This window comes from Heteronotia binoei, chromosome 13, assembly GCF_032191835.1.
Source record: "Heteronotia binoei isolate CCM8104 ecotype False Entrance Well chromosome 13, APGP_CSIRO_Hbin_v1, whole genome shotgun sequence".
In the NCBI taxonomy this organism is placed as follows: domain Eukaryota; kingdom Metazoa; phylum Chordata; class Lepidosauria; order Squamata; family Gekkonidae; genus Heteronotia; species Heteronotia binoei.
In genome coordinates, this window is record NC_083235.1 from 8,781,267 (window position 1) to 8,806,551 (window position 25,285).

Genomic DNA, 25,285 nt, shown 5'->3' on the forward strand with positions numbered 1-25,285 from the left:
AGTTAGCAACAAGCAAAACATCTCCCAGTAAGGCAATTTTGGACTTCTGTCTCAAGCATTGGACAATGGTCCCCTTCGTTGTTAATTCCCACCCATGTCATGCTCCTCTTGTCTTAAGTTCTGGTCTGAGACTCTGCGACGGTTGTCCCCTTTGTAGCTGGGTTGGTGAGAGCCTGCCTGGATTTTGCACATTTTGCTATGGTGAGATCATCCCTAGTGCCGTGAATCTTTACAGAGAGCCACGGGCAACCTATCTGGTTGATAGCTTGCTGTGTGACTTCGAAGGCATTTGTTCTGCTTGCTGCTGATATGGTGATCCGACATCTTAAAACGGGTGGCCAAACGGGAGCCACATGTGGCTCTTTCACACGTATTGTGTCGCTCTCAAAGCCTCCATTGCCTTGCTGGCCAGCTTGGAGAAGGTACCGTATTTTTCGCACCATAAGACGCACTTCCCCCCCCCAAAAAAAAGTGGGGGGGGAAGTGTGTGCATCTTATGGAGCGAAGGTACCATACGTACCTTCCTGGGGGGGGATCCGCTGCCTCAGTCCGGCGCTTCCCGCGCCTGCCTGCCTGGCTCCAGCTCTGACGCTACAGCAAGCGCCAGGATCGCTCCCTCCGCCCTCCGATCCCAGCGCTTGCTTTAAGCATCAGAGCTGAAGCCATGCAAACAGGCAGGGAGAAAGCACGCCGCCCGCTCCACAGCCAGCGCTTGCGAAGCGCTGGGTTTGCGGAGGGGGCGGGTGCTTCCTCTCTTCCTGACTGCCTGGCTTCAGCTGCTGCTGATAGCAAGGGCTGGGATCGGAGCCTCCGATCCCAGCCCTTGCTATCAGCAGAAGCTGAAGCCAAGCACAGAGGAATCACACACCCCCTCCGCAAACCCAGCGCTTCGCGAAGTGCTGCATTTGCAGAGGGGGGAGGCTTCCTCTGTTCCTATCTGCGTGGCTTCAGCTGCTGCTTATAGTAGGGGCTGGGATCCCAGCCCCTGCTATAAGCTGCAGCTGAAGCCAGGCAGATAGGAACAGAGGAACATGCTTTTTCCGTGCCTGCGTGCCTGGCTGGCAGACAAGGGCGAGATCGCTCCCTCTGCCCCCAGCACTTCGCATGGAGCAATCTTGCTGCTTGTCTCCCAGCCAGGCACGCAGGCGCGGAAAAAGCATGTTCCTCTGTTCCTATCTGCCTGGCTTGCTGGAAGAAGGTGGAGCCAGCCAGGCAGGCACGGGGGAAGCGCTGGGATCGGAGGCGGAGGCAGTGGATCGCTGCCCAGGAGGAAGGTGCGTCCTATGGACCAGAGCACCTTATAGTCCGAAAAATACGGGTATTTGTCTCTTTAAATCACTTTGCCAAGCCAATCCAGCTCGTGGCTTGGAGAATGCATTTAAAGTTAAAGTTGCTTTATTTCCACCTCTCTCCCTCCTTTCTCCCCCATCTATTTGCCTTCCTTCCTTCCTTCCTTCCTTCCTTCCTTCCTTCCTTCCTTCCTTCCTTCCTTCCTTCCTTCCTTCCTTCCTTCCTTCCTTCCTTCCCTCAAACATCTGGCGTTCATGTCTTGCAGCTCTCAGACATCTGGTGTTTATTCTGTGGGGCTCTTACATTAAGGAAGTTTGGTCAGCCCTGTCTTAAAACTTAATTTATGTCAGGGGTATCAAACATGAGGCCCGGGGTCCAAATCAGGCCCCTGAAGGGCTTCCATCAGGCCCCCGAGCAACTGGCTCTTGTCTGCTTGCTTCTCCCTCCCTTTCACTTCCTTCTGCATCTCAGCTTGCTTTGCGAGGTTTGCTCAATTGCACAGGAGCTACAGAGCAAAACCTCAGTTTTCACCATTGGTTGAGGCTCCTCCCCCTCCTGGTCCCCTGAAGAGGGAGGGAAAGAGCCAGGGTTTCCTTTGCCCAGTTCTCTGGATCCCATGGGAGAAATACAAAGAAAGCACCTTTAAGACCAACAAGTGCTAATGTTTTAAGCGTGTTCTATTTTAAGGGTTTTGTTGGGTTTTTTTAAAAAAAGAACTTTACTCCAGTTTGTCTGTGTCCTTTTAAAAGTACATATCTCTGCTACCTAATCTTAAATAGGTACACACATGGCCCGGCCCAATACGGCCCGGCCTAGCAAGGTCTCATTTATGTCAATTCCGGCCCTCATAACAAATGAGTTTGACAACCCTGATTTATGTAGGTTGGGGGATCGTAGAAGGAAGAGAACGGGCAGTAACCCTTTTTCTTTTTGCCTCTTTGTAGGCTGCATCATGGACGAGTACAGCGGGCTAACGGATAAAGAACTGATCGCTCGCTTGAAGAAGTACGCCATCCCTCACGGGCCAGTTGTTGGTATGAGCGTAATACAGTTTTCTTGGGGGAGAAACAAATTTTGTTTGGGATGCGCGGTTCAAGCCGGGAACAAAAGCAAAGTAACGATACCAGGGCTGGAGCAGTAATATTGCTTTCCCTGATCGATACTAGGAGCTTCCCTAGAATTCATATAATTCCCATTACTGTTGCACAGGTAAAGAAATGGAGGTCAGGAAACACCTTCGCCCCCTGATTTATAGAATACCCCAACTCTTGTGAGCCTGTGGGCACCTTTGGAATTCTGACACAGCGTGGCGGGTGCAACCACAACATGGCAGCTGCCAGGCGTGGGATTCTAGCAGGCGCTCCTTTGCATATTAGGCCACACACCCCTGATGTAGCCAATCCTCCCAAGAGCTTACAAGGCTCTTTTTGATAAGCTCTTAGAGGATTGGCTACATCGGGGGCATGGCCTAATATGCAAAGGAGCTCCAGCTAGAATTCCACCCCTGGGATAAACATCTGGAGCAGAGGTCCATCAGTGGCTGTTAGCCACAGCTTATTGTTGGAACTCTCTGTCTGGGGCAGTGAAGCTCTGTATTCTTAGTGCCTGCGGGGGCAATAGTGGGAGGGCTTCTAGTGTCCTGGCCCCACTGGTGGACCTCCTGATGGCACCTGGGGGGTTTTTGGCCACTGTGTGACGCAGAGTGTTGGACTGGATGGGCTATTGGCCTGATCCAACATGCCTTCTCTTAGGTTCTTATGTCTGGGGCAGTGATGCTCTGTATTCTTGGTGCTTGGGGGGACAACAGTGGGAGGGTTTCTAGTGTCCTCCTGATGGTCACCTGGGTTTTTTGGCCACTGTGTGACACAGAATGTTGAACTGGATGGGCCATTGGCCTGATCCAACATGGCTTCTCTTATGTTCTTACAGCTCCCCACTGGGTAGAAAAGTGAGGTATAAATAAAGTGGAGATTGCTGAAGGTAGTCCCAGCTGGAAGCGGAGCATTTGAGAGGAATTGGGAGTTGGTGGGGGGGGCTAGAAACAATCTGTCACCTTAGATTGAACACACATGCACACACAGATTCTGCCCCTCCAGGAACAACCCGGAAGCTTTATGAAAAGAAAATCTACGAGTACGAGACGGAGCGGACAAAGTATCCTGGAAGATCAGAGGCCCACACAGGTGAGGAGAATCTGGCCAACGTGGGGAAAAGACAGACCTCATTTTGGGCAGGAGCTCACAGGCGTGGAGCTCCTGTCCAAGAGGGGATGGATAAAAATATGGAGCAGAGGTCCATCAGTGGCTATTAGCCACAGTGTGACACAGAGTGTTGGACTGGATGGGCCACTGGACTGATCCAACATGGCTTCTCTTATGTTCTTATGTGACACAAAGTGTTGAACCGGATGGGCCACTGGCCTGATCCAACATGTCTTCTCTTATGTGACACAAAGCGTTGGACTGGACGGGCCACTGGCCTGATCCAGTGGCTTCTCTTATGTTCTTATGTGACACAGAGTGTTGGACTGGATGGGCCATTGGCCTGATCCAACATGGCTTCTCTTATGTTCTTATGTCTGGGGCAGTGATGCTCTGTATTCTTGGTGCTTGGGGAGGGCACAGTGGGAGGGCTTCTAGCCCCACTGGTGGACCTCCTGATGGCCCCTGGGTTTTTTGGCCACTGTGTGACACAGAGTGTTGGACTGGATGGGCCACTGGCCTGATCCAACATGGCTTCTCTTATGTTCTCCGGAACCGTCTAAATTTTATTGTGCTCTTTTCTTTCTTACCTCCCCTCCGCCATACTTGCTTCTGGGCGCCATTGTTCAAACCCCTGGTGAGAATTTCACTGGACTCTTAAGATTTGACAAACTTTCTAATATTTTCCCCCACAAAAAAAAAAAAATGGGGAAATAACCAAAACGTCCTACTCTGTTGGGCGTTCCATTCCATTGGCCTGACCTATGCTGCGGTGCCATCTTTGCCGTAATATTAAACTACCTTTTTTTACTGTGCCAGGTTGTCAATCTTATATAACATGTGCCCAACGGAGCCACCACCTAGAACTGTTTAGGATTAAATTGTATTGTTTTATTGATAAGAGACGTTTTAATTGTTATTTATACTGCTTTTATAATGTTGTTAGCCATCTTGAGCCCTTTCTGGCCTTGGGCAGAATAGAAATCGTCGAAATAAATTAAAAAATAAAAATAAATAAAGCAGACAGATGGAAATCTTCCTCACGAGGAGAAAGTCATTGAAAAAGCATGACGGGGAATAAGGCTTTATGATGACAATTCTAATTCAGGAAGCTCATTAAGGCAGATGCTGAGCTGATAGAATTTAGTCCACCTTCCTGTGTCGTCAAGGGCATGTGGCATATGCAAATGAGTTGTGCTTAATGACCTCCGGCACCTCTTTTTCTACAAAACGACCCCTGGGAAAAGGTATCTCCGGCCTGCACTGAAACCTAATCATTCCCCTGTGTTTGTGCCCTCACAGAGCCAAGGAGTAGCCGCAGCTACACGCGGGAGACCTTTGTGAGTCCTCGGAGCAGGGAAGATTTCAACTACGGCAGAGAAGGTGAGGGATACTTTTCAGGAAACTGTAGCTCAGCCGGGGGGGGGGGGGGTGTGGCGGCGAGTTAGAGGCATTGGAAAGCGCTGGACGGGGGTGGGGGGAAGAATCTTGGGCGCAAGAGAAGAAGATGATATTGGATTTATATCCTGCCCTCCATTCCGAATTTCAGAGTCTCAGAGTGCCTCACAATCTCCTTTATCTTCCTTCCCCACAACAGACACCCTGTGAGGTGGGTGGGGCTGAGAGGGCTCTCACAGCAGCTGCCCTTCTGAGGACAGCTCCTGTGAAAGCTGTGGCTGACCGAAGGCCATTCCAGCAGCTGCCAGTGGAGGAGTGGGGAATCAAACCCGGTTCTCCCAGATAAGAGTCCGCACACTTAACTACTACACCAAACTGGCTCTTTCAACCACCCTTTCAAGGACAACCTCTGCCAGAGCTATGGCTGACCCAAGACCATTCCAGCATGTGCAAATGGAGGAGTGGGGAATCAAACCTGGTTCTCCCAGATAAGAGTCCGCACACTTAACCACTGCACCAGACTGGCTCTAGAGGAGGATGTGTGCTTGGGATGGAAATGTTGGAACATCACAAGGACAAAATTCACCTGTATATGGCAGGGATGGCCAACGGTAGCTCTCCAGATGTTTTTTGCCTACAACTCCCATCAGCCCCAGCCATTGGCCATGCTGGCTGGGGCTGATGGGAGTTGTAGGCAAAAAAAAAATCTGGAGAGCTACCGTTGGCCACCCCTGGTATATGGGAAGCTAAACAGGATTGGCTTTGGTTAGTACTTAGGTGAAAACAGGGGTGGAATTCTAGCAGGTGCTCCTTTGCATATTAGACCACACACCCTTGATGCAGCCAATCTTCCAAGAGCTTTCAAAAAAAGAGCCTTGTAAGCTCTTGGAGGATTGGCTACATCATGGTGTGGCCTAATATGCAAAGGAGCTCCTGCTAGAATTCCACCCCTGATGTAGCCAATCCTCCTGGAGCTCACAGTAGGCCCTGTATGACGAGCCCTGTAAGCTCTTGGAGGATAGGCTACATCAGGGGAGTGTGGCCTAATATGCAAAGGAGCTCCTGCTAGAATCCCACCCCTGATGTAGCCAATCCTCCTGGAGCTTACAGTAGGCCCTGTATGACGAGCCCTGTAAGCTCTTGGAGGATAGGCTACATCAGGGGAGTGTGGCCTAATATGCAAATGAGCTCCTGCTAGAATCCCACCCCTGGGTGAGAGACCAGTCGAAGGTTGCAGTGCAGAGCCAGGCAAGGGCAAACCCCCTCCGTTTCTCTCTCCCCTGACCTTAGTGGCCCCAGGCTAGCTTGATCCCGTCGGATCTCAGATATTAAGCAGGGCCAGCCGTCATTAGTAATTTGATGGGAGACCACCGAGGAAGTCCAGGGTTGCTACGCAGAGGCAGGCAACGGCAAACCCCCTCCGTGAGTCTCTTGGCTTGACTGGGATGGCCCAGGTGAGCCTGAGTTTGTCTGATCTGGGTCACGAAACGGGATCAGCCCTGGTTTAGTACTTGGATGAGAGACCCCTGAAGAGGTCCAGGGTTGCTACGCAGAGGCAGGCCGTGGCAAGCCGTCTCTGAACGCATCTTGCCTTGGAAACGCTACAAGGGTCACCACAAGTCAACTTCCATTATTTTTCTCCTAATGACAAACTATATGTCTGTCACATGTTTAAATGTGGGTTAGTTGGGTGGGGAAACGTAGTAATCCCTTCCTTTTGGCCCAGGTTCATAGCAATAGAGTCCTTGACAGATACTCTCACATTTTGACATACGACTGTTTTGTCGCTTTCGCATGCTCCTGCTACTCAGATCAAAGGTTTGCTCAATTTTTTAATTTTACTGTTCTGTCATTGAATCTTATATTTGCACCTTTACATTCTCAATCACTGCATACCAGATGGTTTTACTTCACTGTCATTGGTGCTTAAATCTGCACCGTTTTGCATTCCGGGCCACTGCCTACCAGCTCTGTGCGGCTCTGCTCAGCTCTGTACGGCTTTGCTCACTGCGCCGGATTCCTCGTCTGAGGAAGTGTGCTTAGAGAGCACACGAAAGCTGACGTTCTGAATAAAACTTAAGTTGGTCTTAAAGGTGCAATCGACTCCTGTTTTGTTCTCCTACTTCAGACCAACACGGCTGCCTCCTTGGATCTATCTTCCATTATGTTGTTAGCTGTTATTTCGGGGGGGGGGGGGGGGTGGAATAAAGTACCAAAGCAAATTCTCCCTAATTATTCTGCTTCTTCCAGCTCTTGGCTCCACAAAGACGTATTTAGAGGAAAGCTACGACTCTGCAAGAAATGAGGAATATGCTGACTATGGAAATGAAGGTAAGGGAGAGCGGGGCTTTGGGTGAATGGGAGGAGGCTTATGGGATGGAAGCCGTTCCAGCTGAATATTGAAGGGCAGGGTATTTTTATTTGGGGGAGAACAGTATTCCATTCATTAAGAGAGAATGCCAAACTTGGCCAACACATATCAATAATATAATCGCTAAATGGACAGTATTCACTGCCACAGGAGGTGGTGGCAGCCACAAGCATAGCCAGCTTCAAGAGGGGATTGGATAAGCATATGGAGCACAGGTCCATCAGTGGCTCTTAGCTACAGGGTATAGATGGAACTCTCTGTCTGGGGCAGTGATGCTCTGTATTCTTGGTGCTTGGGGGAGGCAACAGTGGGAGGGCTTCTAGTGTCCTGGCCCCACTGATGGACCTCCTGATGGTGCCTGGGTGTTTTGGCCACTATGTGGCACAGAATATTGGACTGGATGGGCCATTGGCCAGATCCAACATGGCTTCTCTTATGTTCTTATGTCTGGGGCAGTGATGCTCTGTATTCTTGGTGCTTGGGGGGCAACAGTGAGAGGACTTCTAGTGTCCTGACCCCACTGGTGGACCTCCTGATGGCACTTGGGGGGGCGGGTTGGCCACTGGGTAACACAGAGTGTTGCACTGGATGGGCCATTGGCCCGATCCAACATGGCTTCTCTTATGTTCTTATGTCTGGGTCAGTGATGCTCTGTATTCTTGGCTCTTGGGGGGGCAACAGTGGGAGGACTTCTAGTGTCCTTGCCCCACTGATGGACCTCTTGATGGTGCCTGGGTTTTTTGGCTACTGTGTGACACAGAGTGTTGGACTGGATGGGCCATTGGCCTGATCCAACATGGCCTCGCTTCTGTTCTTATGTAGTATGTTTTACGAGTGCTAATTTTTAATACTTAATTTTGAATGTGGAGGCCCAGATCAAGAAAAAGTTTTCAAAAATGTTTTCAGCGAATAAAATAATAACCCCAAGGGCTTGAGATCTGCTGCTTTTATGAATGCATCCTAAATTGTCAGGAAGTTAAGGATTCTTTTTCTAATGCAGCCCTTTTTCCCCCTGTGTTACCCCAGAACCCAGCCATACAAAGTCCTACCTGAGTCACGACTACAGTTTCCCTCGCCATGAAGGACGTTATACATATAAAACAAAAGGTAAAATCCTGGAATTTGGGGCTCTGGCCCAGTTAGACTCGGGCACCCCTGGAAGGAAAGTAAGGTCTTTTTCAACCTTGTCTTTTTTTTCAACCTTACAAACTATTGGTGAGCGTCTCTCTCTCTTTCTCCTCAGACTGGGAAGTCAACTCATCCGAAGGCCCCACCTCTTCCTACCGTTACGAATCTTCGATAGGCGGCAGGTCCAATCTAGGGGGAGTGAGTGCCCGCCAGCCGGTAAGTGAGCCCCCGCATCCATCGGGAGCACAGGGATGGGTTCCCTGCCAAGCAGCCTAGAGAGCTAGGTTGGCAGTTTGGTGTAGTGGCTAAGTGTGTGGACTCTTATCTGGGAGAACCGGGTTTGATTCCTCACTCCTCCACTTGCACCTGCTGGAATGGCCTTGGGCCAGCCATAGCTCTCATAGGAGTTGTCCTTGAAAGGGCAGCTTCTGTCAGAGCTCTCTCAGCCCCACCCACCTCACACTGTGTCTGTTGTGGGGAAGGAAGGGAAAGGAGATGTTAGACTCTGATTTAGAGAGAATCTGCAGTCTTCTTCTGAGAGCCAGTTTGGTGTAGTGGTTAAGTGTGTGCACTCTTATCTGGAAGAAACTGGTTTGATTCCCCACTCCTCCACTTGCAGCTGCTGGAATGGCCTTGGGTAAGCCATAGCTCTCGCAGGAGTTGTCCTTGAAAGGGCAGCTTCTGTCAGAGCTCTCTCAGCCCCACCCACCTCACAGGGTGTCTGTTGTGGGGGAGGAAGATATGAGAGATTGTAAGCCACTCTGATTCAGGCAGAAGAGTGGGGTATAAATCTGCAATTCTTTTATTCTTCTTCTTCATAGCGGTGAAGAGTGTATCTGGGAGACCCGAGGATCTAGTATCTGGGAGACTAGAGCTTGAATCCCCACTCCGCCATGGAAGCTCGCTGGGAGACCTTAGTGCAGTCCCCCGCTCTCAGCCTAGTATACCTCACAGGGTTGTCATGAGGATAAAACAGCGGAGAGTGATGTAAGAAGAAGTAGTAGTTATTGGATTTATACCCCGCTCTTTACTCTGAATCTCAACGCATCAGAGGGGCCTATAATCTCCTTTACCTTTCCCCCACCACAACAGACATCCTGTGTCGTAGGTGGGGCTGAGAGAGCTCTCCCAGAAGCTACCCTTTCAAGGACAACCTGTGCGAGAGCTATGGCTGACCCTAGGCCATTCCATCAGCTGCAAGTGGAGGAGTGGGAAATAAAACCCAGTTCTCCCAGATAAGAGTCCGCACAATTAACCACTACTCCCAACTGTCTCTCTAAGGATCAGATATTGTTTTTTATATCCTGCCCTTCACTCTGAATATCAGAGAGCAGCTCACAATCTCTTTTCCCTTCCTCCCCAACAACAGACACCCTGTGAGGTGGGTGGGGCTGAGAGAGCTGTGACAGAAGCTGCCCTTTCATGGACAACCTTTGTGAGAGCTATGGCTGACCCAAGGCCATTCCAGCAGCTGCAAGTGGAGGAGTGGGGAATCAAACCCTGCTCTCCCAGATAAGAGTCCACACACTTCATCACTACACCAAAACTGGCTCTCTGTGAGGGAGCCCCCACTGGGGAGAAAGGCCAGATACGAATAAATTAAATGATAATAGGTAAATAATAGAGGGGGAGCTCTCTGTGTTGAAAAGCTCCCATTCTTCCTTTCAGATTTCAGAGCCGTATCTCTACAGTTCCAGCTTGGGGGATGTCACTTCCGAGAGGTGAGTGGGGAAGATATCACGGTATCGTGGAGACAAGATAGTCCTGGGAGTTGGTAGCAGTGTTTTTTGGAGGCTGAATACAGCCCATGCTGGGAGCCAGCTTAAAACCCAAAACACACAAATGTTTCGCTCCCTCTGGTGCAACAGAAACAGCGCAGAGATGGCCTTCCAAAGCATGGAAGCTGGGCAGGTGACCAGCAGGGCACTGGGATGTTTTTCTGCACAAACCTCATTTAAATGTACTGGTCACAAGAACATCCGAAGAGCCCTGCTAGATCAGACCAGTGAGGGTCCATCTGGTTCAGCATCCTGTCTCACACAGAGGCCAACCAGTTCCTCTAGAGGGCCAACAACAGGGCAGAGAGGCCGAGGCCTTCCCCTGAGAAGAACATCGGAAGAGCCCTGCTGGATCAGACCAGGGAGGGTCCATCTAGTCCAGCCTCCTGTCTCACACAGTGGCCAGCCAGTTCCTCTGGAGGGCCAACGACAGGGCAGAGAGGCCGAGGCCTTCCCCTGAGAAGAACATCAGAAGAGCCCTGCTGGATCAGACCAGGGAGGGTCCATCTAGTCCAGCTTCCTGTCTCACACAGAGGCCAGCCAGTTCCTCTGGAGGGACAACAACAGGGCAGAGAGGCTGAGGCCTTCCCCTGAGAAGAACATCAGAAGAGCCCTGCTGGGTCAGACCAGTGAGAGTCCATCTAGTCCAGCCTCCTGTCTCACACAGTGGCCAACCAGTTCCTCTGGAGGGCCAATAACAGGGCAGAGAGGCTGAGGCCTTCCCCTGAGAAGAACATCAGAAGAGCCCTGCTGGATCAGACCAGGGAGGGTCCATCTAGTCCAGCCTCCTGTCTCACATAGTGGCCCAGCCAGTTCCTCTGGAGGGCCAGTAACAGGGCAGAGAGGCCGAGGCCTTCCCCTGAGAAGAACATCAGAAGAGCCCTCCTGGATCAGACCAGTGAGGGTCCACCTGGTCCAGCCTCCTGTCTCACACAGTGGCCAACCAGTTCCTCTGGAGGGCCAATAACAGGGCAGAGAGGCCGAGGCCTTCCCCTGAGAAGAGCATCAGAAGAGCCCTGCTGGATCAGACCAGTGAGGGTCCACCTGGTCCAGCCTCCTGTCTCACACAGTGGCCAACCAGTTCCTCTGGAGGGCCAATAACAGGGCAGAGAGGCCGAGGCCTTCCCCTGAGAAGAGCATCAGAAGAGCCCTGCTGGATCAGACCAGTGAGGGTCCACCTGGTCCAGCCTCCTGTCTCACACAGTGGCCAACCAGTTCCTCTGGAGGGCCAATAACAGGGCAGAGATTCTGAGGCCTTCCCCTGAGAAGAGCATCAGAAGAGCCCTGCTGGATCAGACCAGTGAGGGTCCACCTGGTCCAGCCTCCTGTCTCACACAGTGGCCAACCAGTTCCTCTGGAGGGCCAATAACAGGGCAGAGAGGCCGAGGCCTTCCCCTGAGAAGAGCATCAGAAGAGCCCTGCTGGATCAGACCAGTGAGGGTCCACCTGGTCCAGCCTCCTGTCTCACACAGTGGCCAACCAGTTCCTCTGGAGGGCCAATAACAGGGCAGAGAGGCCGAGGCCTTCCCCTGAGAAGAGCATCAGAAGAGCCCTGCTGGATCAGACCAGTGAGGGTCCACCTGGTCCAGCCTCCTGTCTCACACAGTGGCCAACCAGTTCCTCTGGAGGGCCAATAACAGGGCAGAGAGGCCGAGGCCTTCCCCTGAGAAGAGCATCAGAAGAGCCCTGCTGGATCAGACCAGTGAGGGTCCACCTGGTCCAGCCTCCTGTCTCACACAGTGGCCAACCAGTTCCTCTGGAGGGCCAATAACAGGGCAGAGATTCTGAGGCCTTCCCCTGAGAAGAGCATCAGAAGAGCCCTGCTGGATCAGACCAGTGAGGGTCCACCTGGTCCAGCCTCCTGTCTCACACAGTGGCCAACCAGTTCCTCTGGAGGGCCAATAACAGGGCAGAGAGGCCGAGGCCTTCCCCTGAGAAGAGCATCAGAAGAGCCCTGCTGGATCAGACCAGGGAGGGTCCATCTAGTCCAGCCTCCTGTCTCACACAGTGGCCAACCAGTTCCTCTGGAGGGCCAACAATGGGACATAAGAGGCCGGGACCTTCATAAGGACGTAAGAAGAGCCCTGCTGGATCAATCCAGGGAGGGTCCACCTAGTTCAGCATCCTGTTTCACACAGTGAGCCAGTTCCTCTGGAGGGCCAATGACAGGGCAGAGAAGCTGAAGCCTTCATAAGGACATCGGAAGAGTCTTAGTGGATGAGTCGAGTGGTCCATCTAATGCAAGGGTGTCAAACACACAGTCCAGGGGCCGAATCAGGCCCCCGGATGTTTCCTATCAGGCCCCTAAGCAACTGGCTGTCATCTGCTTCCTTCTCCCTATATCTTGCTTCCTTCTGCATCACAGCTTGCATTGCAAGGCTTGCTCAGTTGCACAGGAGCAAAACCTCTATTTTCTCCGTTGGCTGAGGCTCCTCCCTTGGGGAGGAAGAGAAGGAGAACTTGTTTAATCGCACAGCGGAGCTCCTGAGCCAAGCCTCTCTTCCTTCTATTGGCTGAATCTTCTCCCTCCCAGGAAGGAAGGAAAGAGCCAGAGATTCCTTTGCCCAGTTCCCTGGATCCCAGGGGAGAGATACAAAGAAAGCACCTTTAAGACCAACAAGTGCTAACATTTTAAGCATGTTTAAGTTGTTTGTTTTTTAAAAAAAAAATTTAATTGTGTTTGTCTGTGTCCTTTATAAAGTTTATATCTCTGCTGCCTAATCTGAAATAGGTACACGCATGGCCCGGCCTCATAGAGTTCGGCCCAACTCAATGTGGCCTGGCCCAACGAGGTCTCATTTATGTCAGATCCGGCCCTCACAACAGATGAGTTTGACATCCCTGATCTAGCGAGTCCACCATCCGCCTGTCTCACATCGTGGCCTTCCAGTTCCCAGCACCTGGGTTTTGGCCACTGTGTGACACAGTGTTAGACTGGATGTGCCGTTGGCCTGATCCAACATGGTTTCTCTTACGATCTTCTGTCTGGGGCAGTGATGCTCTGTATTCTTGGTGCGGGGTGGGGGAGGAGCAGTGAGAGGGCTTCTGGAGTTCTGGCCCCACTGGTGGACCTCCTGATGGCACTTGGGGTTTTTTGGCCACTGTGTGACACAAAGTGTTGGACTGGATGGGCCGCTGGCCTGATCCAACATGGCTTCCCATAAGAGAAGCCATGTTGGATCAGGCCAGTGGCCCATCCAGTCCAACACTCTGTGTCATACAGTGGCCAAAAAACCCAGGTGCCATCAGGAGGTCCATCCGTGGAGCTAGAAGCCCTTCCACTTTGCCCCCCCCCCTCCAAAGCACCAAGAATGCAGAGCATCACTTGCCCCAGACAGAGAGTTCCAACAATACGCTGTGGCTGATAGCCACTGATGGACCTCTGCTCCATATGTTGATCCAATCCCCTCTTGAAGCTGGCAATGCATCAGATATGTTTTAAAATAAATAAAATTAAACTACATCTGCACTCTGGAATTGCCATTAAACTATAGATTATATATGTTATAGACTATATATGCTGAATTAGTGTTGTTTTAAAAAAAATTATGCTGTTTTATCATTTTAATGTGTTTTATGTGTTTAATTAATTATTGTATTTATATGATGTCCTATTGAATGTTGTTAGCCGCCCTGAGCCTGCCCAGGCGGGGAGGGCGGGATACAAATAAATAAAAAATTAATAATAATAATAATAATTGCAGAGACAGCGGTTCCTACCAGACCGTCTTCCATCGGAAATCGTCCGGCCCGTCCTCGCTGGGGGTGGAACCTCGCCGGGCGATTCGTCCTGAGCTCCAGGCCCCCAAAAAGGATCTGGGCGGCGATAAAGGAACCAAGCGTTACCTACCCCTCTGGCCGCAACTCTTGCTGTTCGTCTTGTTGGCTGGTTTCTTGGCCTTCACCTATTACTTCTTGCAGGGCAACGCAGACGACAACCCCTTTGTGAAGTACCTTCGGCAGTAATGCCTCAACCTCCGTCGTATCTTCTGTCTAAATCCGGAGGCCTCGAGAGCCCCGGATGTTTATATGGGGCCGTCACCAAGTGCCTTCTGGTTCATCTAACCTAAAAACGGAAAGGTGTCGAGGGGAACGGGTGGTGGGGTATGTATGTACATAGGAAGCTGCCTTATATAGAATCGGAGCGTTGTTCCATGGTGGTCAGTACCGTCTACTCGGATCGGCAATGGCCAGAGCCGTACCCAGGATGTTAAAAGTAGGGGGGCTTTTTAAAAAGACAGGGGACGCCCTTTCCCGTTCACTGCAGGGAATGCTGATTTTCTGGGGTAGGGGCGGAAGCTGGTGGCTCTGAAAATAGAAGAAGATGATATTGGATTTATATCCTGCCCTACACTCTGAATCTCAGAGCCGCTTACAATCTCCTTTACCTTCCCCCATCCCCCCAACAGACACCCTGTGAGGCAGGTGGGGCTGAGAGAGCTCTGACAGCAGCTGCTCTTTCAAGGACATCTCCTACGAGAGCTATGGCTGACCCAAGGCCATTCCAGCAGCTGCAATTGGAGGAGTGGGGAATCAAACCCTGTGAGGCAGGTGGGGCTGAGAGAGCTCTCACAGCAACTGCCCTTCCAAGGACAACCTCTGCCAGAGCCATACCCAGGATTTTAAAAGTAGGGGGGCTTTTTAAAAAGACAGGGGCGCCCTTTCCCATTCACTGCGGGGCATGCTGATTTTCTGGGGTAGGGGCGAAAGCTGGAGACTCTGAAAATAGAAGAAGAAGATGATGATATTGGATTTATATCCGCCCTATACTCTGAATCTCAGAGTCTCAGAGTGGCTTACAATCTCCTTTACCTTCCCCCTGCCCCGCAACAGACACCCTCTGAGGCGGGTGGGGCTGAGAGAGCTCTGACAGCAGCTGACCCAAGGCCATTCCAGCAGCTGCAACTGGAGGAGTGAGGAATCAAACCCTGTGAGGCAGGTGGGGCTGAGAGAACTCTTAAAGCAGCTGTCCATTCAAGGACAACTCCTACGAGAGCTACGGCTGACCCAAGGCCATTCCAGCAGCAGCAAGTGGAGGAGCGGGGAATCAAACCTGGTTCTTCCAGATGATGAAGAAGAAGATACTGGATTTATATCCCACCCTCCACTCCGAAGAGTCTCAGAGCGGCTCACAATCTCCTTTCCCTTCCTCCCCTACAACAGACGCCCTGTGAGGTGGGTGGGGCTGGAGAGGGCTCTCACAGCAGCTGCCCTTTCAAGGACAACCTCTGCCAGAGTTATGGCTGACCCAAGGCCATGCCAGCAGGTGCAAGTGGAGGAGTGGGGAATCAAACCCGGTTCTCCCAGATAAGAGTCCGTGCACTTCACCACTACCCCAAACTGGCTCGTTTTTTAAATTTTGCCAAGTGGCCAAGTCGAGGCAGCCAACCCTAAAACTGGAGTCAAGAAGGGACTTCACTTTGCACGCGAGCAGACCCCACAGACCAACAGCCCCCATGGCTATGGGCCTAGCAGCGGCTCTCCAGTCAGACGTCTTTCTCAAGCAGAGCAGCGAGATTTGAGCACCTTAAGAGAGCGACAGAATTTTCAGGATATGGGCTTTCAGGAGCCAAAGTTCAAACTTTGCCTCTCGAAAGCTTATACTCGGAAAATCTTGGTATTTAAGGTCCTATGGCCCTCAGACCCACATGGCTACCCACGTAAATGATCTTCACACACCCCTACCTTTTAACTGGAGATGGGTGGGGTGTTTGAATCCAGGACCTTCTGCGTTCCAGGCAGATGCTCTACCACTGAGTTATGGATTCTCCACTTGGGGGTGAAGGGTTCCTACCACCTTATCTGACTTAATGGCAGCTTTTCTCCGCTCCTGGACCTTCGTCCAGCAATCCTTTCCTCAGTTATTCAAGGGTGCTTTTTCTGCTATTTTTGTATGGCTTCTGCTTTATAATCGGGGTGGCTTTCTCTCTTGCGGGCTGAGAGGAGAGAAAGAAGGGAAGGGATATATATATATACAGCCCATCGACTGCTTTTAAAAAGGCATAGTAATGCGTCGGATCTTGTAATAAAAGCCACTGAAGACTTTTTTTAAAAAAGAAAAAGAATACGACTCCTGTTTCATCTTTTAATAGCTTGTATCTGCCCGTGGCACAGCGTGTTAAAGCTGCAGTCCTAAGCTCTGCTCACGACCTGAGTTCGATCCCCGGCGGAAGCTGGGTTTTCAGGTAGCCAGCTCGAGGTTGACTCAGCCTTCCATCCTTCCGAGATCGGTAAAATGGGTCCCCAGCTTGCTGGGGGGAAAGCGTAGATGACTGGGGAAGGCCATTGCAAACCACCCCTTTAAAAGTCTGGCGTGAAAACGTTACGAAAGCAACGTCACCCCACGGTCGGAAACAACTGGTGCTTGCACAGGGGATCTTTCCTTTCCTTTAGGCCTCAGATTCAGCAGGAGCCAACAGGAGCACAGCTCCTGAACCTTTCTGAAGGTTCCCCCTCTTCCTCCCCACGTACCTTGTCCATTGAATAGTAGGTGAAGCTGCATAACAATCCCTGGATGAGGAGAGCGGGCAGCCAGCCAGCCACCAGGGCCTAGCCACGCCCTCAGCAGCCCTCATTAACCCCTGGAGAAACCTACACCACCCTTTCTCCAGTTTTAGGCAGCGGGTGCCTTGCTGGCCTATTGACGGGGTGGTGGCCCAGGCCTCGCTTGCCCGGGGCTCTCCTTTCTTGCATCAGGTTGCTTTGGCTGGTGGAGGGGGGCGGCATATGCTAATGAGTTATGCTAATGAGGCTCCACCACCTATTTTTCTACATTTTCAACCCCTGGCTTGTATCATCATATTCCTCCACCCCTTCTAGTATCCATTTCCCCTCTGCTCACGCCTCACCCGGATGGCAGAGACAAGCCGCATCTTCATCACGTCTTAGAAGCTAAAGAGGACCACCAAGGAAGTCCAGGGTTGCTACGCAGAGGCAGGCAACGGCAAAAAAAAAAAAAACACCTCTGCATGTCTCTTGTCTTGACCTGGAGGGCCAAAGCGAGCCTGATGTTGTCAGGTCTCAGATGCGAAGCGAGGTCAGCTTTGGTTAGCATCTGGATGGAGGACCAGCAAGGCGATCCAGGGTTGCTACGCAGAGGCAGGCAATGGAAGACAGCCTCCGTTAGTCTCTTGCCTTGACCTGGATGGCCCAGGCTAGCCTGATAATCGCCAGATCTCGGAAGCTAAGCAGGGTCAGTCCCGGCTAGTGCTTGGGTGGGAGACCACCAAGGAAGCCCTGGGTTGCTACGCAGAGGAAGGCAATGGCAAACTACCTTTGTTCATCTCTTGTCTTGACCTGGGTGGCCCAGGCTAGCCTGATCTCATCAGATCTCAGAAGCGAAGCGGGATGAGCTCTGGTTCGTACTTGATGAGAGATTGCTTTTGGAAGTCCAGAGTTGCTATGCAGAGGCAATGCCAAACCGCTTCTGTTAGTCTTTTGCCCTGACTTGGATGGCTTAGGCTAGCTCAGTCTCATCAAATCTCAGAAACTAGAAGACCATAGGACAAGGGTGGCCAGCGGTAGCTCTCCAGATGTTTTTGCCTACAACTCCCATCAGCCCCAGCCAGCATGGCCAATGGCTGGGGCTGATGGGAGTTGTAGGCAAAAAAACATCTGGAGAGCTGCCATTGGCCACCCCTGCCATAGAAGACCACAGATTTATACCCTGCCCTTCTCTCTGAATTAGAGTCTCAGAGCGGTTTACAATCTCCTGTATCTTTTTCCCCCACAACAGACACCTCCCACAACAGAGCTCTAACATCAGCTACCCTTTCAAGGACAACTCCTACGAGAGCTATGGCTGACCCAAGGCCATTCCAGCAGCTGCAAGTGGAGGAGCGGGGAATCAAACCCTGTGAGGTGGGTGGGGCTGAGAGAGCTCTGACAGCAGCTGCCCTTTCAAGGACAACCTCTGCCAGAGCTATGGTTGACCCAAGGCCATTCCAGCAGGTGCAAGTGGAGGAGTGGGGAATCAAACCCGGTTCTCCCAGATAAGAGAGCTATGGCGGACTCAAGACCATTCCAGCAGCTGCAAGTGGAGGAGTGGGGGATCAAACCCGGTTCTCCCAGATAAGAGAGCTATGGCTGATCCGAGGCCATTCCAGCAGCTGCAAGTGGAGAAGGGGGGAATCAAACCCGGTTCTCCCAGATAAGAGATCTATGGCTGACCCAAGGGCATTCCAGCAGGTACAAGTGGAGGAGGGGGGAATCAAACCTGGTTCTCCCAGATAAGAGAGCTATGGCTGACCCAAGGCCATTCCAGCAGCTGCAAGTGGAGGAGGGGGGAATCAAACCCGGTTCTCCCAGATAAGAGAGCTATGGCTGACCCGAGGCCATTCCAGCAGCTGCAAGTGGAGAAGTGGGGAGTCAAACCCGGTTCTCACAGACAGGAGAGCTATGGCTGACCCAAGGGCATTCCAGCAGGTACAAGTGGAGGAGGGGGGAATCAAACCTGGTTTTCCTAGATAAGAGAGCTCTGGCTGACCCAAGGCCATTCCAGCAGGTGCAAGTGGAGGAGTGGGGAGTCAAACCCGGTTCTCCCAGATAGGAGTCTGCACACTTAACCACCACCCCAAACTGACTCTCTGGTGGGCCCTGGTTAGTTCGTGGATGGGAGACCACTAAGGAAGGCCAGTGTTACTATGCAGAGGCAAGCAATGATAAACCACCTCTGACTGTTCCTTGCCTTGAAAATTTCACAGGGTTGCCATTTATTAACTGACTCGACGGTACTTTGCACACATGCATAGGGCCAGAACGTCTTTTCTGACCCCTGTCTGGATAGGAAATGAGAAGCCAGAACCAAGCCAGATCGGTTAGCGGGACTTTTATTTTCTGACAAACCAATGAGGGGGGAGAAGTGTTCAGGCCGACCTCGTACCCCCTCTGACCCTGAAGTAGTTCTCTCCAGAAGTGGACCAGGGGTTAGAGCAAGGGATGCAGAAACGTCAAACTCTCCGCTTCTCTTCCCAGATCTGAGACGGGAATATTAGGGGGCCACAACAGAACTGTGGCTAAGCCAGGAAAGGGGGGGGGGGGGTTGTCATGAGTTGGCAAGAGAACATTGAGAGGGGGCAGAGGAAATGCTGGAAGCTTCCGTGGAACCCCGGAGCGGTAGACTGTCAGCATCCGGGACCTCAGGGGAAGGAGAGGTATGGGCCCTGGAGAACTCCGCATTGGTTAGACAAGGACGCAGAAGAGAGCCAGGGGTCGAGGAGGGGTTTGCACGCTGGGGGGAGACATCCAGCGAGCGTTGTCTCCTGCGTAGTTTTTCCCGGACCCGAATGAATTCTGGCTGGTCTTCGAGAGCATCCCCGGATTCTTCTTGCTGTTGGCGCTGTCGACAAAGAGGGGAGTGGGTTTCAGATATCTCTGGAGGCAGTGCCGGATTAAACGCTATGGAGGCCCCTAGGCAGTCAAAATCTCAGGGGCCCCCTTGCAAATTATCTCCGAGCCAGAGCGCCCGCCCCACCGCCTGTGGCCCCCGCTGCAGCCTGCAGGTGCTTTCCCAAAAGTCCCTTTGACAAAACTGTGTGAGAGAGGGGCAAACTTGGCACTGACGTCAGCAGAAGCCACACCAGGCAAATCGGGAAAAGAGTGGCTCATAACATAAGAGAAGCCATGTTGGATCAGGCCAATGGCCCATCCAGTCCAACGCTCTGTGTCACACAGTGGCCAAAAAAACCCAGGTGCCATCAGGAGGTCCATCAGTGGGGCCAGGACACTAGAAACCCTCCCACTGTTGCCCCCCACTCCAAGCACCAAGAATACAGAGGATCACTGCCCCAGACTTAAGAAGGTAAGAGAAACCATGTTGGATCAGGCCGATGGCCCACCTAGTCCAACACTCTGTGTCACACAATGACCAAAACCCAGGAGCCATCAGGAGGTCCCCCAGTGGGGCCAGAACTCCAGAAGTCCTCTCACTTTTGCCCCCCCCCAAAGAACACAGAGCATCACTGCCCCAGACATAAGAACATAAGAGAAGCCATGTTGGATCAGGCCAATGGCCCATCCAGTCCAGCACTCTGCATCACACAGTGGCCAAAAAAAAACCCCAAGTGCCATCAGGAGGTTCACAAGTGGGGCTAGAAGCCCTACCACTTTGCCCCCCACCCCAGCACCAATAATACAGAGCATCACTGCCCCCATATGGTTCCAACAATATGCTGTCGCTACTAGCCACTGATGGACCTCTGTTCCATATTTGTATCCAACCTCCTCGAAGCTGGCAGTGAATTCCACATGTTAATCACCCTTTGGATGAAGAAGGACTTCCTTTTATCCGTTCTAACCCGACTGCTCAGCAATTGCATTTGAATGCCCACGAGTTCTTGTATTGTGAGAAAGGGAGAAAAGGATTTCTTTCTCTACTTAATCCATCCCATGCATAATCCTGTAAACTTCTTATCATGTCACCCCGCAGTTGACGTTTCTCCAAGCTAAAGAGCCCCAAGCGTTTTAACCTTTCTTCATAGGGAAAGTGTTCCAAACCTTTAATCATTCTAGTTGCCCTTTTCTGCACTTTTTCCAATGCTATAATATCCTTTTTGAGGTGTGGTGACCAGAATTGCACACAGTATTCCAAATGGGACCGCACCATCAATTTATATAGGGGCATTATGATACTGGCTGATTTGTTTCAATTCCCTTCCTAATAATTCCCAGCATGGCATTGGCCTTTTTTTATTGCAATCGCACACTGTCTTGACATTTTCAGTGAGTTATCTACCACGACCCCAAGATCTCTCTCTCTGCCAGTTCACACCCCATCAACTTGTATTTGTAGCTGGGATTCTTGGCCCCAATGTGCATTACTTTGCACTTGGTCACATTGAACCTCATCTGCCACGTTGACGCCCACTCACCTAGCCTCAACAGATCCCTTTGGAGTGCCTCACAATCCTCTTTGGAGGAGGCTGGGAGGGCTGCAAGCAGGGGGAAACCCAGAAGGGAAAGCCAAGCTGGAGCCCCTAAAGGCGTGGGGGCTACAAGACCAGGGCCTACTTCCCCTTAATGTTAATCCGGCCCTGTCCGGAGGTTGTATTTTCGAGGGCACCTTCCCAATGGTGCTAGGCAAATGACTTCTGGCAGGGTGTGGAAGGTGGGCTTCAATGTCCTCCATTTAAACCCACAACTGATGAAGCCAGAATGACACCCAGATTTATGGCAATTCTCACCTACGACTTGTCTGCTTTTTATCACCCTCCACTGTCGTTACAGCCCAGTTAACAATCCTAACGAACAAAACACAGATCCCCAATTTGTGATTCTTTTAATCTGCTAAAAACGTTCCCATGACTCTACATACCAACTCACTGCCCACTTTCTCTATATTTAAAGATGGCTTGCCATTCCAATTTTGTCTGATGAAGTCTGCTTAAAGCACACAAAAGCTTAAAGGTCAAGGTAGCCCCCTGTGCAAGCACCAGTCGTTTCCAACTCTGGGGTGACGTTGCTTTCACAATGTTTTCACGGCAGACTTTTTACGGGGTGGTTTGCCCTTGCCTTCCCCGGTCATCTACGCTTTCCCTAGGGTTGCCAAGTCCAATTCAAGAAATATCTGGGGACTTTGGGGGTGGAGCCAGGAGACTTTGGGGGTGGAGCCAGGAGACATTAGGGGTGGAGCCAAGATCAAGGCTGTGACAAGCATAATTGAACTCCAAAGGGAGTTCTGGCCATCACATTGAAAGGGACGGCACACCTTTTCAATTCCTTCCTTCCACAGGAAATAATGAAGGATAGGGGCACCTTCTTTTGGGGCTCACAGAATTGGACCCCCTGGTCCAATCTTTTTGAAATTTGGGGAGTGTTTTGGGGAGAGGCACTAGATGCTGTACTGAAAATTTGGTGCCTCTACCCCCAAAAACAGCCCCCCCAGAGCCCCAGATACCCGCAGATCAATTTTCCATGATTTTCTATGGGAATAAATCTCCATAGGGAATAGCAGAGTTCCCAGAAGACATTTCCCTCCCCTCCCCCCGCTTTCTGACGACCCTGAAGTGGGGGGAGGGCCTCCAAACTGGGGGATCCCCTGCCCCCACCTGGGGATTGGCAACCCTAGCTTTCCCCCCAGCAACCTGGGGACTCCTTTGACCGACCTTGGAAGGATGGAAGGCTGAGTCAACCTGAGCCGGCTACCTGAACCCAGCTTCTGCCGGGATCGAACTTGGGTCGTGAGCAGAGAGTTCAGACTGCAGTACCGCAGCTTTACCACTCTGTGCCACGGGGCACGCGAAAGCTTACATTCTGAATAAAACTTAAGTTGGTCTTAAAGGTGCACCTTGTATATTGCTTTGCTCTATTGCCTCAGACCAACAGGGCTTCCCGCTGGGATCTATCTTCAACGATAGCCGTCACTGCTGCCTGACGCTTACCTGCTCTCGCCTCTGCTGCCAGCGTTGCAGCTCCTGCTCCAGCGGTGACAATTCCACACTGTTCTCTATCCCCTCCCTGCGCCGGTTCCTGTGTTCGAGCACCTGCAGGAGCTCCGGCTTGGATCGAAGGCTGAGGCCTCTGCAGATGAAGAGAGATGTAGACAGATTGGGACTAAGTCTCCGTATCCCCCACCCGGTGTGGTAAATGGACGAACTAAACACACGCTGCCACTAATTCTTAAGAGGCTCCGCTTGGTTTGTTTAGTGGTAAAGGTAAAGGTAGTCCCCTGTGCAAGCACCAGTCGTTTCCGAATCTGGGCTGACGTTGCTTTCACAATGTTTTCACGGCAGGCTTTTTACGGGGTGGTTTGCCCTTGCCTTCCCCAGTCATCTACGCTTTCCTCCCAGCAAGCTGGGTCCTCATTTTACCGGCCGTGGAAGGTTGAGTCGACCTGAAGCCGGCGACCTGAACCCAGCTTTCCCTGCGATCGAACTCAGTTCGTGAGCAGAGAGTTCAGACTGCAGTACTGCAGCTTTACCACTCTGCGCCACAGGTTTAGCGGTAGGGCTTGACAAATCAAAAATACATTTTGGATTAAAAATGCCTCAGGGGAGAGGTATTGTTTTTATCATTGCCCAGGCTTACTTGATCTTGTCAGTTCTAAGAAGATGATGATGAAGATGATATTGGATTTATACCCCACCCTTCACTCAGTCTCAGAGTGGTCACAATCTCCTTTACCTTCCTCCCCCACAACAGACACCTTGTGAGGTGGGTGGGGCTGAGAGAGCTCTGACAGAAGCTGCCCTTTCAAGGACAACTCTTGCGAGAGTCCCCTGGGACTCTCCTGGGCCGCCCCCCTCCCCACTCAAAAGGCCACCAAGCATCCCACTGCCCAAAATCACATCAGAAGTGAAGAAAGGGTGGCGTGGGCTTCTCCAGGAGTGAATGAGGGCTGCTGGGAGCATAGAAAAGCCCCTGGGGGCTGGCTGGCTGGCTGCCTGCTCTCCTAATCCAGGGATTGTTATGCAGCTGCACCTGCTCTTCCATGGACAAGGTGGGGGAACCCTCAGAAAGGTTCAGGAGCTCTGCTCCTGTGAGCTGCTGCTGAATCTGAGGCCTGCATGAGTCACAGTCTTGAATGGTACGGCTCTGACACTGTTTCACTAGCTCAGCGAGAAGAACTAGGCCAGAGAAAGCAAGTCCTGAAAAACCAGCTGCCAGATCGCCCTCGGCCTGGCTCAGAGCCAGCAGAGGAAAGAAAGGTGACACTCCGCTTGGCTTGCTGCAGCGAATCAGGTTACAGAGGCAGCCCTGAGCAGAACGGCAGAGAGGATCCAAAACCTCCCCTCCAGGGAGGCGGGAACGAGAGAGGGACATGTTGAAGGTCGAAGGCAGAGTGGGACCCTAAAGCAGCCAGGAGGGGGATATTGCTGGAGGTTTGGGGATTTAGCCTCAGTAACGGGGTATAATGCCCAAGCAAGCATTTTCTCTCCGGGGGAACTGAACTTGGTTTAGGACTGCCAGGTCCAATTCAAGACATACCTGGGGACTTTGGGGGTGGAGCCAGAAGACATCAGGGGTGGAGCCAGGAGCCAGGGTGTGACAAGCAGAACGGAACTCCAAAGGGAGTTCTGGCCGTCACATTTAAAGGGACCGCACACCTTTTAAATGCCTTCCCTCCATTGGAAGTAATGAAGGATCGGGGGGGGGACCTTCTTTGGGGACTCATAGAATTAGACCCCTCGGTTCAATCTTTATGAAACTTGGGGCGTGTTTTGAGGAGGGACACTGGACGCTATGCTGAAAAACTGGTGCCTCTACCTCAAAAGAGAAAAAAAAACAGCCCCCCCTCAGAGCCCCTGATACCCACAGATCAATTCTCCATTATGCCCTAAAAAAATCAGTCTCCATAGGGAATAATGGAGTGTCCAGCAGTCATTTCCCTCCCCCCCTCCCCCCCCCCGCTTTCTGATGACCCTGAAAGGATTGGACCAGGGGGTCCAATTCTATGAGCCCCCAAAGAAGGTGCCCCCATCCTTCATTTTTTCCAGCAGAGGGAAGGCATTGAAAAGGTGTGCGGTCCCTTTAAATGTGAGGGCCAGACCTCCCTTTGGAGTTCAATGATGCTTGTCACACCCTTGCTCCTGGCTCCACCCCCAAAGTCTCCAGATATTTATTGAATTGGACTTGGCAACCCTACTCCATCCCCAGATCTTCAGGAATTCTCCAACCTTGAATTGACAACCTTACTCATGTTGTAATGGCTCAGTGGTAGAGTATCTGCTTAGGAAGCAGAAGGTCCCAGGTTCAATCCCCGGCATCTCCAAAAAAGGGTCCAGGCAAAGAGGTGTGAAAAACCTCAGCTTGAGACCCTGGAGAGCCGCTGGCAGTCTGAGAAGACAATACTGACTTTGATGGACCAGGGGTCTGATTCAGTATAAGGCAGCTTCATATGTTCATATGTTATCAGTGCTGCAACCCAGATCTGAGAGAGGCTGTGAATCACAGAATCATTGTGCAGGGGGTTGGACTAGATGACCCTGGAGACCCCTTCCAACTCCATGATTTTATGAGGCATCATATGTGGGGGGGGGGCAGCTTGCTTCTGGCCATGCACCAGAACAACAAGCAGGGTTGCCAGCCTCCAGGCGGGGCCCGGAGATCTCCCCAAAATCACCAGGAAAAACAGCAACTTTCTAAGGTGGAGTTTGTATGCTTGTTTGTTTGCATTTTTAATC

The 25,285-nt window shown here is 51.6% G+C and overlaps 1 protein-coding gene across 1 annotated transcript in view; it reads left to right on the forward strand.

Annotated features, from left to right (window-relative positions):
* The window catches only part of LOC132581836 (uncharacterized), a 39,051-nt gene extending 24,905 nt beyond the window's left edge, over nucleotides 1-14,146 (forward strand). Inside the window, exons 4-11 of the mRNA XM_060253252.1 lie at nucleotides 2,235-2,324; nucleotides 3,387-3,473; nucleotides 4,794-4,874; nucleotides 7,140-7,220; nucleotides 8,287-8,367; nucleotides 8,504-8,604; nucleotides 10,057-10,109; nucleotides 13,871-14,146. Of these exons, the coding sequence (XP_060109235.1) occupies nucleotides 2,235-2,324; nucleotides 3,387-3,473; nucleotides 4,794-4,874; nucleotides 7,140-7,220; nucleotides 8,287-8,367; nucleotides 8,504-8,604; nucleotides 10,057-10,109; nucleotides 13,871-14,132 (836 nt within the window). The 3' untranslated portion in view covers nucleotides 14,133-14,146. The remainder of the gene's footprint in view (nucleotides 1-2,234; nucleotides 2,325-3,386; nucleotides 3,474-4,793; nucleotides 4,875-7,139; nucleotides 7,221-8,286; nucleotides 8,368-8,503; nucleotides 8,605-10,056; nucleotides 10,110-13,870) is intronic.
* Nucleotides 14,147-25,285: the final 11,139 nt, after the last annotated feature.